This window comes from Rhinolophus sinicus, linkage group LG15 (assembly GCF_036562045.2).
Source record: "Rhinolophus sinicus isolate RSC01 linkage group LG15, ASM3656204v1, whole genome shotgun sequence".
Taxonomy (NCBI): domain Eukaryota; kingdom Metazoa; phylum Chordata; class Mammalia; order Chiroptera; family Rhinolophidae; genus Rhinolophus; species Rhinolophus sinicus.
The window spans coordinates 25,472,033-25,486,883 of NC_133764.1; the positions used below are offsets into that span (position 1 = coordinate 25,472,033).

Genomic DNA, 14,851 nt, shown 5'->3' on the forward strand with positions numbered 1-14,851 from the left:
GCAGAGTCCTTTATGTAGGTCATAGCTCCTTTTGAGACTATTTTAAAACCGTGGACCTCTTCTCCATTAAAAGGCAGACATGTACCCTCAAAAAATTTTTTTTCAAACAATTTCAGGGAATTCAGGGACTCTCTGAAGCCCATCCATGGACTACAGATGAAGGACCTCTCTCTGCCTTAACGACTGATTAGCTAAGAGGTTTTTATTTTCTCTGTGTTTGCCTAATTCATGATTGATTACCTCTTTAAAGTAATCACTCATTTCCACTACCCACACATTCTAAAGGCTGGAGCCCAACAGCAATGCTTGTAGTATGGTACCTTGCTCCTCTGGCCATAATTTATGGCACCAAAGATAAACATCTCCCCCAAGCTGAGCCAATCGGATTCTCCAATGAATCTGGAATAAGGTCCAAGAGATGCTCAATTTTGATTAGGCTAGTCCCTTGCAAAGAGGAAAACTAAACCTGTGAACCATAGGGAAGTAAGTGACTAATGGACACGAAGGAGATAAAGCCAGTCTAAAGAAAGAAAAAAGTGAATCGTTAATGAGAGTTGACGAGAGTATTTCTGGGTTTCTGGCACTTCTGGGTGTAAAACAAATAGAAGGATGGACTTAACTAGACTTTCTTCTCTCCTGCCAGTTACACAGAGAACAGGACAAGGGAGTTAAGAATATTTGTAAGGAAATAATTACAGCATGGGCGAAAGGAGGCAATGAAGGCTGGTAAAGGACAAATCTCAGTGCATTTTGAAAATTGTTGAATTGGGAACAGTAGAGTGGGTTGGCAGAAACAGGAAGTAATCAATAGAAAGATGTTGAAAACTGAGACCAGAAATGATAGTAATGACAAAGTCTAAGATGTAAGCTTTTAAATGAGTGGCTGAAGTGGAATGAAGGAAAAGATCAAGTGAGCTAAGGAGGTCAAGGAACTTCCTTGGGTGAATCACCCATTTCCATGCTCTCCAAAAATTAGGAATAGTCATTCCAGAGAGTACACAAATCAATCGACTGGGGTATTAAAAGAAATTATTAGCATTTCTGTTTATATTTTTCATAACATCCTTTTCAACTATTTATTTTACATGTGTTTACTATTGTACATTACTTATTAGAACAGTAAGTACATATATATACTTTAAAAAGAAAAAATTTTAAATGTCTGGCTGCATTTGATTTCCATGAGATAGACCCATATTTGTGTAGAAAATTCACTTCTCTACTCGAGCAACCTCAAGTTGTTTTCTTTTCAGCAGCCAAGAAAATCTTAACAAAACTTGTTTTCAAATAAAGTACAAAGCATGCTTTCAAATAAAATCCTAGAAAGAGCCATGTATTCTCAATACACAAAACAGACAAAAGTTGAACCATTATGAGAGAGCAAAGGAGTGGCACAGATGAACAGCTTTAAAATCATGGAACTAGGCCAACCATCTCATTTTATAGGTGAGAAAACTAAAGCCTAGAGGTTAAATGGCTTGTCTATATAGACAGGAAAATTCCAAATCAAGTTGAAACTGTCACTGAAAAAAAAAAATTTTTTTTAAAAAGTTGAGTAATGCTGCTATTCTTCCACATCATTCCACAGTTAATTTCACAAATAAAAAAGTACTAAAAAGGCAGTTTATAAAAGATACGTGAAGAGAAGTTGTGATATAAATATAAAAACAATTCCAAAACGATCTATTTCTTTCAGGTTTGATTAATCTGGTAAAAAACATAAGTATTAAAAATTACTTAAGTAATTCTTAGGTTTAGGTAGCTCCTATCTTCTAGATGGTTCAAAGGAGTTACATACTACTTTGCAGTTCAAATTATGTTTTTATACATTTATTTATTGTCTATTTATTCTACTACAATGTAGCTCTATGAGAATAAAAACACTTTTTATATAAGACATTATTTCCAGTATCTAATGCCTGGACCATAGAAAGTGCTCAATAAACTTGAATAAACTGATAAACTGAAAATGCATTCTTAAAGATCTTTCTACTTTTAAAATCCTATATTACCCTAAAACTTTACATATGCTAGAAATGTCCTTTTTGAACATGTTTATCTGTAAATCAATTGTTTTTCAATCAACCCATTTCTAAAACTACCTAATTTGTTGTAGTCTTCGCTTTAAGCAAAATTTCTCTTTCACTTTCCATTTTGTTCACTATAATCAATTAAACAGTCCTGAAACTGCTGTTTTGACAGGACTCATGTTTGTTTCACATTTACATTTATCCATATACTTTAACAACATATTCCAAAAGTATAAGCAAATGCCAGTTATGTTTGTTTATAAAGGTTTGGAAAAAATTAAATCCATATTATCTTAAAGTACGTTCTCACTCTCTCTCTCCAAAAAGGAAAGGGGAAATTGAAAGCTTTCATTGAGATGTAGTAATTCTCCTGATGACTTCCATTCCCTTAATTTCCTACCTACGAAAGATTCTGATATACCTTACCCCATCTATCCCAGTACCTAATAAGATACTTGGATGTTATTAACAGGGGGTGGAAAATGGGCAAAGAGGCAGAAAGATGTTCCAAAATCTAGCAAGAAATCAGGACATTGAGGACAGACTACTCAACACTCTTAATGGAATAATGCTCCTAAGATATATATATATGACATATTATATGTAAAAGCCAACTGAAACTTCTCATAGAATTTCTTGTCCCAAATTACACGCAAAAAGATCCCAAAGCAGAAATATGTCTGACAGAGAGAGAGAGAGAGAGAGAGAGAGAGAGAGAGAGAAATGAACATTACTTAAGGCAATAAACAGAAACTATCAATCAAAGAGGGAAAAGATGACAATTCTGGTGCAGAATAAAGAGGTAAAACGCTGCTCAGCTCAAACTCTACCCCTACCCCACAAGTCATTTTTGAGTGAGTCCAAAATATCTTAAGAATTCTCACTAACACAGCTGAAAATCAAATTCCTGACACAGAGAAAAGGTTTGAGATAATCAGTAAATGCAGTTGAAAAAAGATAAAATAACTAGAAGGAAGCTAAAAAATATGGAAGATAGGCAATCAACATAAGAATAATTGGTACCTCTGATATAGAGAAACCAATAAATAGACAAAAGTTATATTCAAAGACATAGCACAAGAAAATTTCACTGAAATAAAGAATTGAATTTGCAGATCAAAAGAGCACATCAAAAAAGTTCATCTTGTTTGTGGTTGTGTTTACACAGGCATGTACATTTGTCAAAACTCATTCAACTGTAATACTTAAAATAGGCATAGTTTATCGTATGTAAATTATACCTCAATAAAGTTGGTTGATATTTTTAAAAAGAGCACATCAAATTCCAGGAAACGTTAATGTAAAACACTCAACACCAAAAAATATCCTAATTAAAACTATTGAACTTTAAGGATAAAAATTGAAATTTTCAGGCAATCAGACAGAAAAAGCAAATCACTTACAAGGAGGGAAAAAAAATCAGGCTGGCCTCAGACTTCTCCGCAGCAACATTCAATGCCAGAAGACAACTGGACAACGTCTACCAAGTTCTAAGGAAAAGAAAGTGTGACCCAAGAACATAAAACCCAGCCAAGATGTAGTTCAAGTATAAAGGCAAAAGCCAGACATTCTCAAACATAAAAGAGCAACAAAAATAACACTCAAGAGCCCTTCTAAAAAAATAAGTTAAAATCCACCCTTATCTAAAATTAACCAAAAGTAACATAGGAATGGACAAACCATGGTTTAAAAACAAAAATGATGGTAAACACTGAATACATCTGAATAAAGATAACTAACAAAAATCAGGAGAGGATATATATAGAAGAGGAAAAGTACTTAAGTCCTCATCTTTCATTTCAGAGAGTCAACAGATAAGATCTCCAATCAAATATGGTCTAAAAAGAAGATATTCTTTTTAAACTTTAAAGCAATCTTTTATAAAATATTATCTCATGTGGTAAAGATTTACTTGAAGTTTAACAATTCCTTCAAGTAAAATTAAATACCTTTTAAAAAAGCAATAGTATAATCTCATTTTTAAAAAGCATTTCTATCAACCTACCTATTTACTTATCCTTCTATATGTACACACACACACACACACACACACCTCTGAATAATGGTTTCCTAACATTAAAGATAGTATGTCTAGATGGAGGAATTTGAGGTGATTTCTTTACTTTTACCTTTGTAATTTGGTACACTGCCTGAATTCTTTAAAATGAAACTATCGTTCTTCCTCAATTGAGTAGTATTTCCTTGAAGAAAACTTGAGCAAAAACTAACAAGTGTGTTAATTCTGCACAGTGGGAAACTGACTGTTTTTTGGACTTTTCTGCACTTTTAAAATTCCCACAAAGGGCAAAAAAGCAAAACATAAAAGAGCATATATAACATAATCCCATTTTTATTTTAAAAAACTAAACAATACAAATATATTTAAATGTATGAAGTTCAGAATGATATACTTCAAAACATTAATAGTGATTATCACTTCACCATGTTGATGGGATCTGGGTTTATTTTCCTTACTTTGTTGATTTTATTTTTTTTTAAGTATGTATTTCTGTATAAGACAAAAAAAATTTTTTCCTGTTTTGGGGGACTCCACATAAAGCAAAAATTGTGATGTGAAGCTCACTAGCCTTATTTCCCCCACACCTTTAATCTTAACATTTAAAGAAACTATTGTAGACAAAGTCAAACTGTAGGTACTTGCCATATGTAATGTCTTTGCTTTGCAGGAAGAAGAAAGCAAACTATTTGGGAATTTATGCAATAATCTAAATGAGCAGTTTTTCCTCTTTTAAAATGTTGTACACTAATTCACGGTAAAACTCCTTTCCTTTTCTTCATGTATTCTGAAAACACATATACTGTTTTATCACCCACTACTGAATAAATAACCAATTACCAAATACAGATTTACCATGTGACCTCAGGAGCATCACTTAGCCTCTATCTGTAAAATAAAGAAGTCTGATTATGCAAAAACATATATGGGTATATGTGCTTTTCTAGAGAAAGACGACATGACGTTCATTACCTTTTTAAAAGACTCTGAGACTCTACCTTCCAAAAGAAGCTAAGAAGCACTGAACTAGATAATTGTTTTCTAAAATTGTCTAATTCCATGTGAATATTTGTCCCTTAAGTAGTAACAGGTATATTTCAGTTCATAAATTTTGTGGGGTTCAGCTTTTCCTATCTAGGAAAAACCTAAAGGACTGTAACACCTTGAGCCAAAGGAGGAAGTCCGAAAAGCAAAAAGGTTTGAGAGAAATAAGAATGAGCTTCTAGATACAGCGTTTGATGCAAGACATTAACAGAATGTCCAGCGGAAAGTAAAAAAATCTGGAACTCAGTTTAACAATTATTTCATCCGGACTTGTCAACATATTGTACTTGCCCTCAAGAAGGTCACAATTCATAGCGAGGATCAGACAACCATAACACGAGGTAGAATGTTGTAAGTGCCACAAGAAGTACAGCAAAACACAGTGAGGTTCAAATGAAGAAAAGATCAAAGCCAGTTGTGAGGAGGGAAATCGGGAAAGGTTTTTATGGAGTTGGTGAAAAAAAATAGGATTTCAGCCAGTGAGAGGGAGAATAAAAGGGAAAGGAGGAGTCCAAGTTAAGGAAATAGCAAACACAGTTACAAAAAAAAGATGTGGGAGGAAAAGGAATAAAAAAAAATCACCAACATCTCAAGCTTGAAAGAAATGTTGATGACAAAGGGTGAGGGTTGAAGGAGTTCGGCCGGGGAGCAGGATCATATAACCTTGGCAGTAGAAAGGATACCACAGTACCTTTTCACATTTGACAGATGAGAATTTTTTGTAAATTAAGGACACATTTTAAGATGTCTCTTTAAAACAGTCACCCACCCTCATGACTAACCCCAAAATAAGAACAAATATAAAATGTCTACCTCCTAATTTTCACCTACTCACTAAGCCTAGATATGGGTCATTTGTGAACTCCCCTCACTACAGGCTACAAGCAGGAAACCCTTCTTCCCTCTCCTCATTCCCAGGTGCAAGTTTTCTGTACCTGAAGCATAACAGGAAATAAAGAAAATTACATTAAAATCGTGTCTCTACCCACCACCCAAAGTAGCAATAATAAAGTAAATGTTGTTTGTGTGAACCAGGTTTTAAAAAGAAAGCCTAAGGTCCCAGGAACCTGACACACTGCTTCACCCAATTCCACCTCACCCATGACTCAGGACCCCATCGGCTCCATCTGTATGCCTCTCTCTCTGCGCTGTTATAAACTGCTGCAATAAACATTATTATGCTCAGAATACATCACCAGTAGCTCACCCACACAGTGCCAGAAAGGAACTCAAATAAACAAAACCCTTCAGTAATGGCTCTACTCATTCCCAGTCCCACATCTTTCCTATTTACACATATGCGCCATCACAGAAAATCACATACACTGGGAGTTCAGGCTAAAAGAAGGCTGAAGTCATGCTGGAAGGATAATGAATGCCAAGTTATTAAGTTGGCATTTTAATTCAGTAGATAATAAGGAACAGCTAAAGGTACCCGACCAGGAGACTGACACAATCAGAGCTGGACTTTTGGAAGATTATGTAGAATGGTAAATGAAATCAGGGAAAACAGGTTAGCAGACTGTTAACAATTGAGGAAAGCAAACTGAGGATATCAAATCTAACAATGATAATGAAAAAAGAAAAAGAATGAATGACCTGGATAGGATGAGGGTAAAAGAAAACCTGTAAGAGTTGCCACTTGTTTGGATTGAGTTATCTAGGGTGATATGATTGATGCACACACCAGAAAGCCTTCTGAGGAGTCCCAGGAGGTCTAGATCACAAGAGTCTGAACTAAAGACGGCTTTCGGGAATCATCCACAGAGAAGTGACAGGTGAGTCCTAGGAGACAACTTCACCAAAAAAAGAGAATTCTAAGAAAACAGCAAGCTAAGAATGAAACCTTAGGAAAAAGTCACATTTAGAAGGGAACAAAGGCTGGGGAGGGTGGGAAGGCAGAAGCCTTAGAGAAAGATTGGTCAGGAGAACCAGATAATTAAATAGTATCCCAGAAGATGGCATTTCAAGAAGGAGACTTATCATTACCACAAAACCAAAATACAAACTAATGGATTAAAAAAGCCATGAGTTTTGAGAAATAGGTTACTAGTAACCTTTAATAGCATAAAAACTGGATTTCAGGATGTTAAACGAGAAGCAAAAACACATACAACACATTCTTTTCAATGTGGCAGTAAGAAGAATGAAATTTTTACTTTATGTAGAAAAAATATATACCATGTTTCCCCAAAAATAAAACCGGATCTTATATTAATTTTTGCTCCATTAGGGCTTATTTTCAGGGGATGCCTTATTTTTTTCATGTACAACAATCTACATTTATTCAATTAGTCATGTCATCCTCTTCTGGAACATTGTCATAACATACCATAAATGTGTCCGTCTGGCTGAGATCTTAACTGGGGTTTATTTTCCAGGTAGATCTTATTTTGGGGGAAACATCATTCTTGAAAAGTAGACTGATGGGCGGTAACTACCGTGTTTCCCTGAAAATAAGACCTACCTGGAAAATAAGCCCTAGCATGATTTTTCAGGATGACATCCCCTGAATATAAGCCCTAATGCGTCTTTTGGAGCAAAAATTAATATAAGACCCAGCCTTATTTTGGGGGAAATACGGTAATTAATGGTTAATAATAAAGCAACCGTAAAGGTTTTGAATTACCTTATCAGTTACAAAGTAGATTATAAGAGTGGATCAAATCCGCCCCAAAAAATGAGAACCTTAAATAACTAAGAATTCCCTTTAAGATGTAAAAATCTAAAAATAGATTTCAATATTGAGAGCAAGGGCCTAATACGACAAAAGAGATATCCAAAATAGTATGTGGTCTATGGTTATTTAACCAACATATACATTCTTGAACTTTTTTTGTTAATATAAGGATAAGAACTCAACAAAACAAAAATATACATAAAATATAAAAACATTTAAATCTTTTTTACATTACATTAAATGTGAATCCCAGTCAAACTCTAAACAGGAAGCTACGGTTAATTTTCCCCTTAAGTTTTATAAATCCAAATCCATAATGAAATAGTTTTATAAAACAAACTCTAAACCTCATTAACAACATTTATTATGAACAAATATCAGAACAATAAGAATTTGTACATCTCTATGAATTTACAAAAGAATAGCGTCATTCTTGAAAAGTAGACTAATGGGTGGTCACTTAAAAAAAAAATCTACTGTGTTTAGTCTCAGATATACCTGAATATGTATGATTTCTAGAAATTCTGTGGTCATGGCAAATAATGTTTGACTTATGGTACTATCAAGAAATTACAGGGCCAGCCAGTTAGCTCAGTTGGTTAGAGCGCGGTGCTCATAACAACAACATTGCTGGTTCTATCCCCACATGGGCCACTGTGCGCTGCACCCTCCACAGCTAGATTGAAACACCTACTTGACTTGGAGCTGATAGGTCTTGGAAAAACACACTTTAAAAAAAAAAAAAATTACAGTCCTCATGTCAAAAAATTACCTTAATGTTCATTTTCTTAACCTTCTGTTTTGTGACCTGGGTGTTGGTTACGAAAGTGAGTTGTTTGTGAAAACCATTGACCTAAACACTTAGGATCTATGTACTTTTCTGTACATATGTGATTATTCAATAAAAGGTTTCTAAAATATCAAGTCAATTTTTCTATTCAAGTGAGGAATTACCTGTCGTCATAGATCCGTAACACGGCAATATTAACAAGCCATCTAGAGTGGTATCTTGAACATCATAATCATAATCAACAGACTCTGCCATCTGAAAAAGTAACTCACAACTTTTTTCGATTTCAAACTGACCTGAAGGGGGGTGAGGGGGGTGGAGATAACATCAGCAAAATTAATTTAAGAATGAAACAAAGCCTTCTAGATTAAAATCATTTTTGCATAACAGTTATTCTAAATCTCTCATTTGATCTAAAAGAGATGAACACGTAAGTTGTACCAAATCTCAACAACAAAAAATAGAAAAGCCAGTTTCCAAGGAATTTAAATCTCTACAGGAATAAAAACTGTTTATAATATTCAAGTCGTTCATCTTGTTCATATGGTATTTGAGGAAGACTCAGTAATCATGAACACAGCTCAGGAAATACTGTATTTAGGTGCATTTGAAAATATACTTAAGCTTTTGAAAATGCAGAGATTGTTACAATGTCTCACTTCTAACATTAGTACAAAGCAGAGTAGGAGGTGAGTGGTGAAATGACTCATTTCCATTAGTAGGATGCTGCTACTTGAAGAACCACATTAATTTAGGATTTAACTAATCTACTTTTGACCTCCAAAAAAAGGCTCGTTTATGAGACATGGATTCCACACCTTATGTACTATCATACAGTACCATCCCACCACTCAAAGAAGAAAGGAGCTGGTAGGATTTCTTTTGACATAGCGGAATTAATTACTCAGATCCAGAACTGTTTAGTGTGGTAACACATCTATGTAAGATAGACTAATAAAAATATTAACACTTTAACATTTACTATCGTTCTACTAAAAGGCCACTGTGTTTTACATGTTTACTAATGAGACCAACGTTTTTAATGGCAGTGCAGAAATATATTACATATGTTAGATTTTATATAACATATAAAAACTTTAGATTATCATAAAAAGCTAGAGCAACATAAGTAGAACCCAGATTTCCCAACAAAGACAATATTCTATCATGGTGCTACATCCCTTCTTATAAGCAGTAAATTTAAACCTGATACTGAATGCTCACCAGTCAAAAAAACCAAGATGTCTCCAGCCATTTCATTCAAATGGATATCCATGGTCACTTTCACAATCTAAAGCAAGAAACACAAGCACAATATGCTAGTAGAAATACAGTCCTCCCTCCCCACCTCCCCTTGTTCCACTGAAAAATTAAATTTGGTTCTCAAAAGTTCTAGGACCTATGAGGGCTGCCATTAAAATAATAGGGAACAAAAGAATTATCAAACTACTCAATCAATTAGAATCAGATATAAAAAAAGACAAAAATGGATGCCATATAATACCGCTTGAATATATGCAGTATTTTCTCTGTCCCGTGGCCCAATCAAATTGCAGAATTTTTCTCTGACTGGATAGAGCCTTCCAGGTATATCAAATATTGGACAATTTCCAAAGAATGCAGAGAGCTTGGCTAATTCCATAGTTGCTGACATCACCACGACCTTTAAATGTTCCTTCCTGTTAGGAGACTTCTCCTGAAATAGCTTCTTCAATAAACCAAATAAGATGTCCTGAAAGAAAAGTAAATTTCTAATAAGTCACAAGTGTACCTAAAAACAAAGTTATTTTAAATATTTTCCTTTCCTAACCAAAGATTCCTATTTCAATAGATTAAAATGTAAGAGGAGGCAATTCTCTATACAGTAACAAGTTACCCTAATATAAAGTCTAATAAATAACCAATATATTAAAATACTCACTGTAGTTAGAGTTCTCTCATGGGCTTCATCCAAAATAATGACGCTGAACTTGGTAAGATTTGGATCTCCCAGAATATGTTTCAATAAACATCCATCAGTCATATATTTGATTGCTGTTTCCTAATGTTCAAACAACAGTGTATCAACTTATATACATACATACAGTCTTACAGAAATTCACCCCTACTTCGCAAACTAAATTTTTCCCCAAAATGTACAGACATTAGGTGATCAAACTAATCTGACTCAATAAAATAGTACATAAAATAGTCTAATAACAAGGATGACATATTATGAAACATGTGATCTATACAGAGACAGGAATAAAGAACTAAGGTAGATGTTCTGAGCTAAAGCAAAAAAAGTGACCAATAAGGAAACACAATGAAGTCAGTGAAAAGTGGTAAGGTAATGCCATGGTTTCAGGTGAGTAAGTCGTGGAAAACAGCAATGAAATGGGTTCGTCGACCTATCTCAACCACTATTTTAGAGAACTCGGGAGAAAAGGTAGAGGAAATGGTTAACTACACAATTTCTTCTCATCTCTTCTTCCCTGCTCATTCTCCTATTAAAAAAATAGTGTCTGTCGACTAGCATTAAAATAAGATGAGAATAAGGTCCAAAGACTAGAAGTTAATAGTAGTGAAATCCATAAAACAACAGAAGGAAAAAAACCACAGCAGTGACCACTAGGAAGACAACGATAGTTTTTGGGGAGTCATTCTTACCAAATTGATGGCCATTGCTATTAGGGACCATATGTAAATCAGGGAACATTTTGTATCTGGTTTAAGATTAAGAAATCCTGAGATAATGTAAATTGTAACTATAAACTACTAAAAAAAAATAATTATAAACTTGTTAGTGCCACTAATATAGAAGATGCCCAATACATAATACTTTCTTATAGACTTTGTTAATTGAGTTGTCAGTTTTCCACTGACTTCAAGAATACAAACATACGACATGGATGAACCTTGAAAATATGCTAAGTGAAATAAGCCAAAGGACAAAATATTGTATGATTCCACTTATATAAGACAGGCAAATGCACAGAGACAGAAAGCAGAAGTTACCAGGGTCTCCGGAGAAGAGAGATTGGGGAGTTACTGTTTAACAGATACAGAGTTTGTTTGGGATGATGAAAACGTTTTGAAACTAGATAGTGGTAGTGGTTACACACATTGTGAGTGTACTTAATGCCACTGAATTGTACAGTTAAAATGGTAAATTTTCTGTTATGTATAGTTTACTACAATAAAAAAAGTTTAAAGAACTCAAATATAAGTTACATATAGAATCCTTACAGCTAAAAAAACATAAAATAAGAGAATCCTAAGAAAAATAAACATAACTGTCACTTATAAACCAATTGAGAAGGGAGAGAATGGGTTAAATATTAGACACGCCAGAGCTAAAGCATTAACTATGGGCAAGAAGAATTAATTCTAATCTGAGGCTTTGTGTTGTTAAAATATAAATAAAATTTCAAAGTTAAAATCTTTCATAATTTTCTCCACTCTTTCTATAAGTTTACAGTACTTAAACAAATACGAACAAAACTTTGGTACCTTAGAGCTGCAATCATCAAAACGAACTTGGTATCCTACTTTGGATCCCAAAGTGCATTTCATTTCTTCAGCAACTCTTTGAGCAACTGATATGGCAGCTACTTTTCGTGGTTGAGTCACACCGATCATACCATGCTGTGAAAACCCTACCAAAAGAGGTAAAAAATAAAATTAAAAAAAAAAAAAAAAAAAATCACAAAAATGTTAATAGCTGCTTCCTATTAGACCTAAATTGTATCTAGTTAATCAATACAAACTGTTTCATTGTTTCCAAAAGAAAATTGCAAATTACCAACATTCTGTGTTATATTTGTATCATGGATATTAAGTATTAATTAAAAAAAAGAATACATATTAATAACCATTCAAAACAATGTACATGTTTTAATTAGGTTTGGTTTTCTTTCCAAGTCCAGTCTAAAAATTTACTCTAAAGAGTATGCCAAGAATTTTTAATCATTAGGAATCCATAATATTCCACACACTTCCTAAAATACATTTAGTTTAGTCAAAGAAGTTTAAATATACTACCTTTCACAGATTCTATAGGCATTTTTTTTTTTTTTACCATTTTAAATATCTTTGAAAGGGCGATGCCTCTTACAATTGATGGCATTTTTTCTTTATTAATACTATATAAAATAGTGGTATGTCTTAATAGACGGCTTCTTAAGTTTGATGCATTAGAGTAAGTTAATATAAACCAAGAAATTTTTATTTTTAAATGAATAATATCCAATATAATTTTGTTCTATACCAACTACGATAAAAAGTTTTACTATAATGAAGCAAAGACTCTTTAAAGGTAATTTGTTAGCTGGCTAGGTGTTAGCAGAGTCAGGGAATAAATATTTACCTGATAACATTCTGGAGAAAGAACCAAGAAATAGTAATGTCAGCAACAGATATCAATATATCCCTTCCCTCTGAAAATTATTTCAATACCCAATGGTTAATAGTCTACAGCAAAACAACTTTATTTCATAGCAGAGAATCAACATCTACCTATAATTCTATTTTGAATTATTACGGTAACTAAAATGGGAAAAATGCCATCTCAACTAATTCTTGAATCTGAAATAAAACCACAAAAAAGCAGGGAAGATGTAGAGAGAGTATGACAAGAGAAGAATTAGGACTGTAAAACAAATAGTGGGCATTTGTGCAATACAGAAGTCCTACAGTCTTTAAGCGGATATTTTTTTAAATACTCCTAATATTATCCCAGAATAAAATTACCTGCTTCATATAGATATTTTGGAAGTTGAGTTGTTTTACCACTTCCTGTATTTCCAGTAACAATAAGGAATGAATTGTCCCTCACAGCTTGAATAAGCTTTTTTCTTTGTTTTTGAATAGGAAAAGTTGGAGTAGTTCCTCCTTCCTGTGATGTGCATCCTTTCTCTTCTGTAACAATAGAAAAACAATTGTGCAATTTAAAGGTCTGTAAAGACATCGCTGACTCAATTTTCCAGAACTGAAAAGAGAAATACAAAAGAATTTTAGGGCGGGAAGAGATCAATCCATGATTTCCCAATTAAATCACCTATGTCCAATTTTTAAGTGAGGGTTTACAAACCCAGAACAACTTTTTAGTGAAATCTAACAACTGGAGCATTTGCTCATGCGACTCAAATGTACTTAACAAAGTAAGCCTAGCACAAGGCAATGTATATGCAAGCATACCTATATAGCAGCACAAAACCCAATTTTATGAAACAATAGACCAGAAACTGCAACACGGCAGAAAACTCTCAGCTGAATTAAAAGCCACCTGTGTTTGCTTCTAATTCATGGTTCAAGTTAGGTCCCTGTTCAGAGTGACTGATATCCCAGAAGGCCAAGTGGTGCGTAACCATGGAAACTGGCTCCTGGAAACTGGCTCCCTCTATACCGTACCCAAAGGCAGGCTGGCGGCCCGACGAGGGAGGGAGGAGGAAGGATGGGTAGAGAACAAAGGCTTTAAGAGCCTGTTTAACAGCAGAGCGCGTCTCGACGTCGGGGTTCACTTTTCTGTCCCCCAATAGGGTTTTCCCCCAACTTGGGTCCGGGACCGCCCCCCTCTAGACCAAAGTGTTCATTGGACGCAAAGTTCGCCTCTGGCTTGGAGGACAAGGAGAACGCTCCGGCCTCTTTCGCACTCTTCTCTGCGTGCCCAAGACAGACTTTTATCCCCCCAAAACCTCCATGCCTTAACTCTCGCTGGCCTCCGTAGCGTCCCGCGGAACGCACCTCTATCAGCGATGGAAACAGCCGAAGGCCGCTCTTCCGGGGGGTCTCTTGACCGCTCACCGTCCTCCTGCCGCCTTGGCGCCCTGCCCGCGACGGCGGGAAACCGGGACATAGACCTGGCCCGGAGCGGAGGTGAGCACGTCCACCGATCCGGGGAGATGGGAGGGGAAAGGCGAAGACGCGTCCTGATGACGTACAGGTATTTACTTCCGCGCGTGCGACTCAAAACGAGGGATGGGGGAGCTGTTTGATGACGCGTCACGTGGCGGCCGGAACGCTCCGCACCCTCGCTACGTGGCGGGACCAAGAGCCCAGGACCCACCCCCGGGGGTTTCTAGCCCTTTGCGGGTGTACGCTGAGCCTCAGTTGATGAAACCGTCCTCTGGGTCCGGAAGAACCTCCTCCTGTTTCTCCTCTTGTGCGCAAAAGAGCCATGCGACACGCCTTTTCTTAATCCACAGTGGTCACTGCACGCCTATTCTGCCTTCACACACCTAATGTAATGTGACCCTTTGCTAGGAGCTGGAACCTTCCAAGATGCGACGTTTCACAATACACTCTCACCT

At 35.4% G+C, this 14,851-nt stretch overlaps 1 protein-coding gene across 1 annotated transcript in view; it reads right to left on the reverse strand.

Annotated features, from left to right (window-relative positions):
- The window catches only part of DHX40 (DEAH-box helicase 40), a 35,889-nt gene extending 21,408 nt beyond the window's left edge, over positions 1-14,481 (reverse strand). The window contains exons 1-7 of the mRNA XM_019736385.2: positions 14,286-14,481; positions 13,293-13,460; positions 12,054-12,199; positions 10,483-10,602; positions 10,066-10,293; positions 9,786-9,852; positions 8,726-8,857 (exon numbers count right to left, since the gene is read on the reverse strand). Of these exons, the coding sequence (XP_019591944.2) occupies positions 8,726-8,857; positions 9,786-9,852; positions 10,066-10,293; positions 10,483-10,602; positions 12,054-12,199; positions 13,293-13,460; positions 14,286-14,397 (973 nt within the window). The 5' untranslated portion in view covers positions 14,398-14,481. The remainder of the gene's footprint in view (positions 1-8,725; positions 8,858-9,785; positions 9,853-10,065; positions 10,294-10,482; positions 10,603-12,053; positions 12,200-13,292; positions 13,461-14,285) is intronic.
- Between the last annotated feature and the right edge of the window lie 370 nt (positions 14,482-14,851).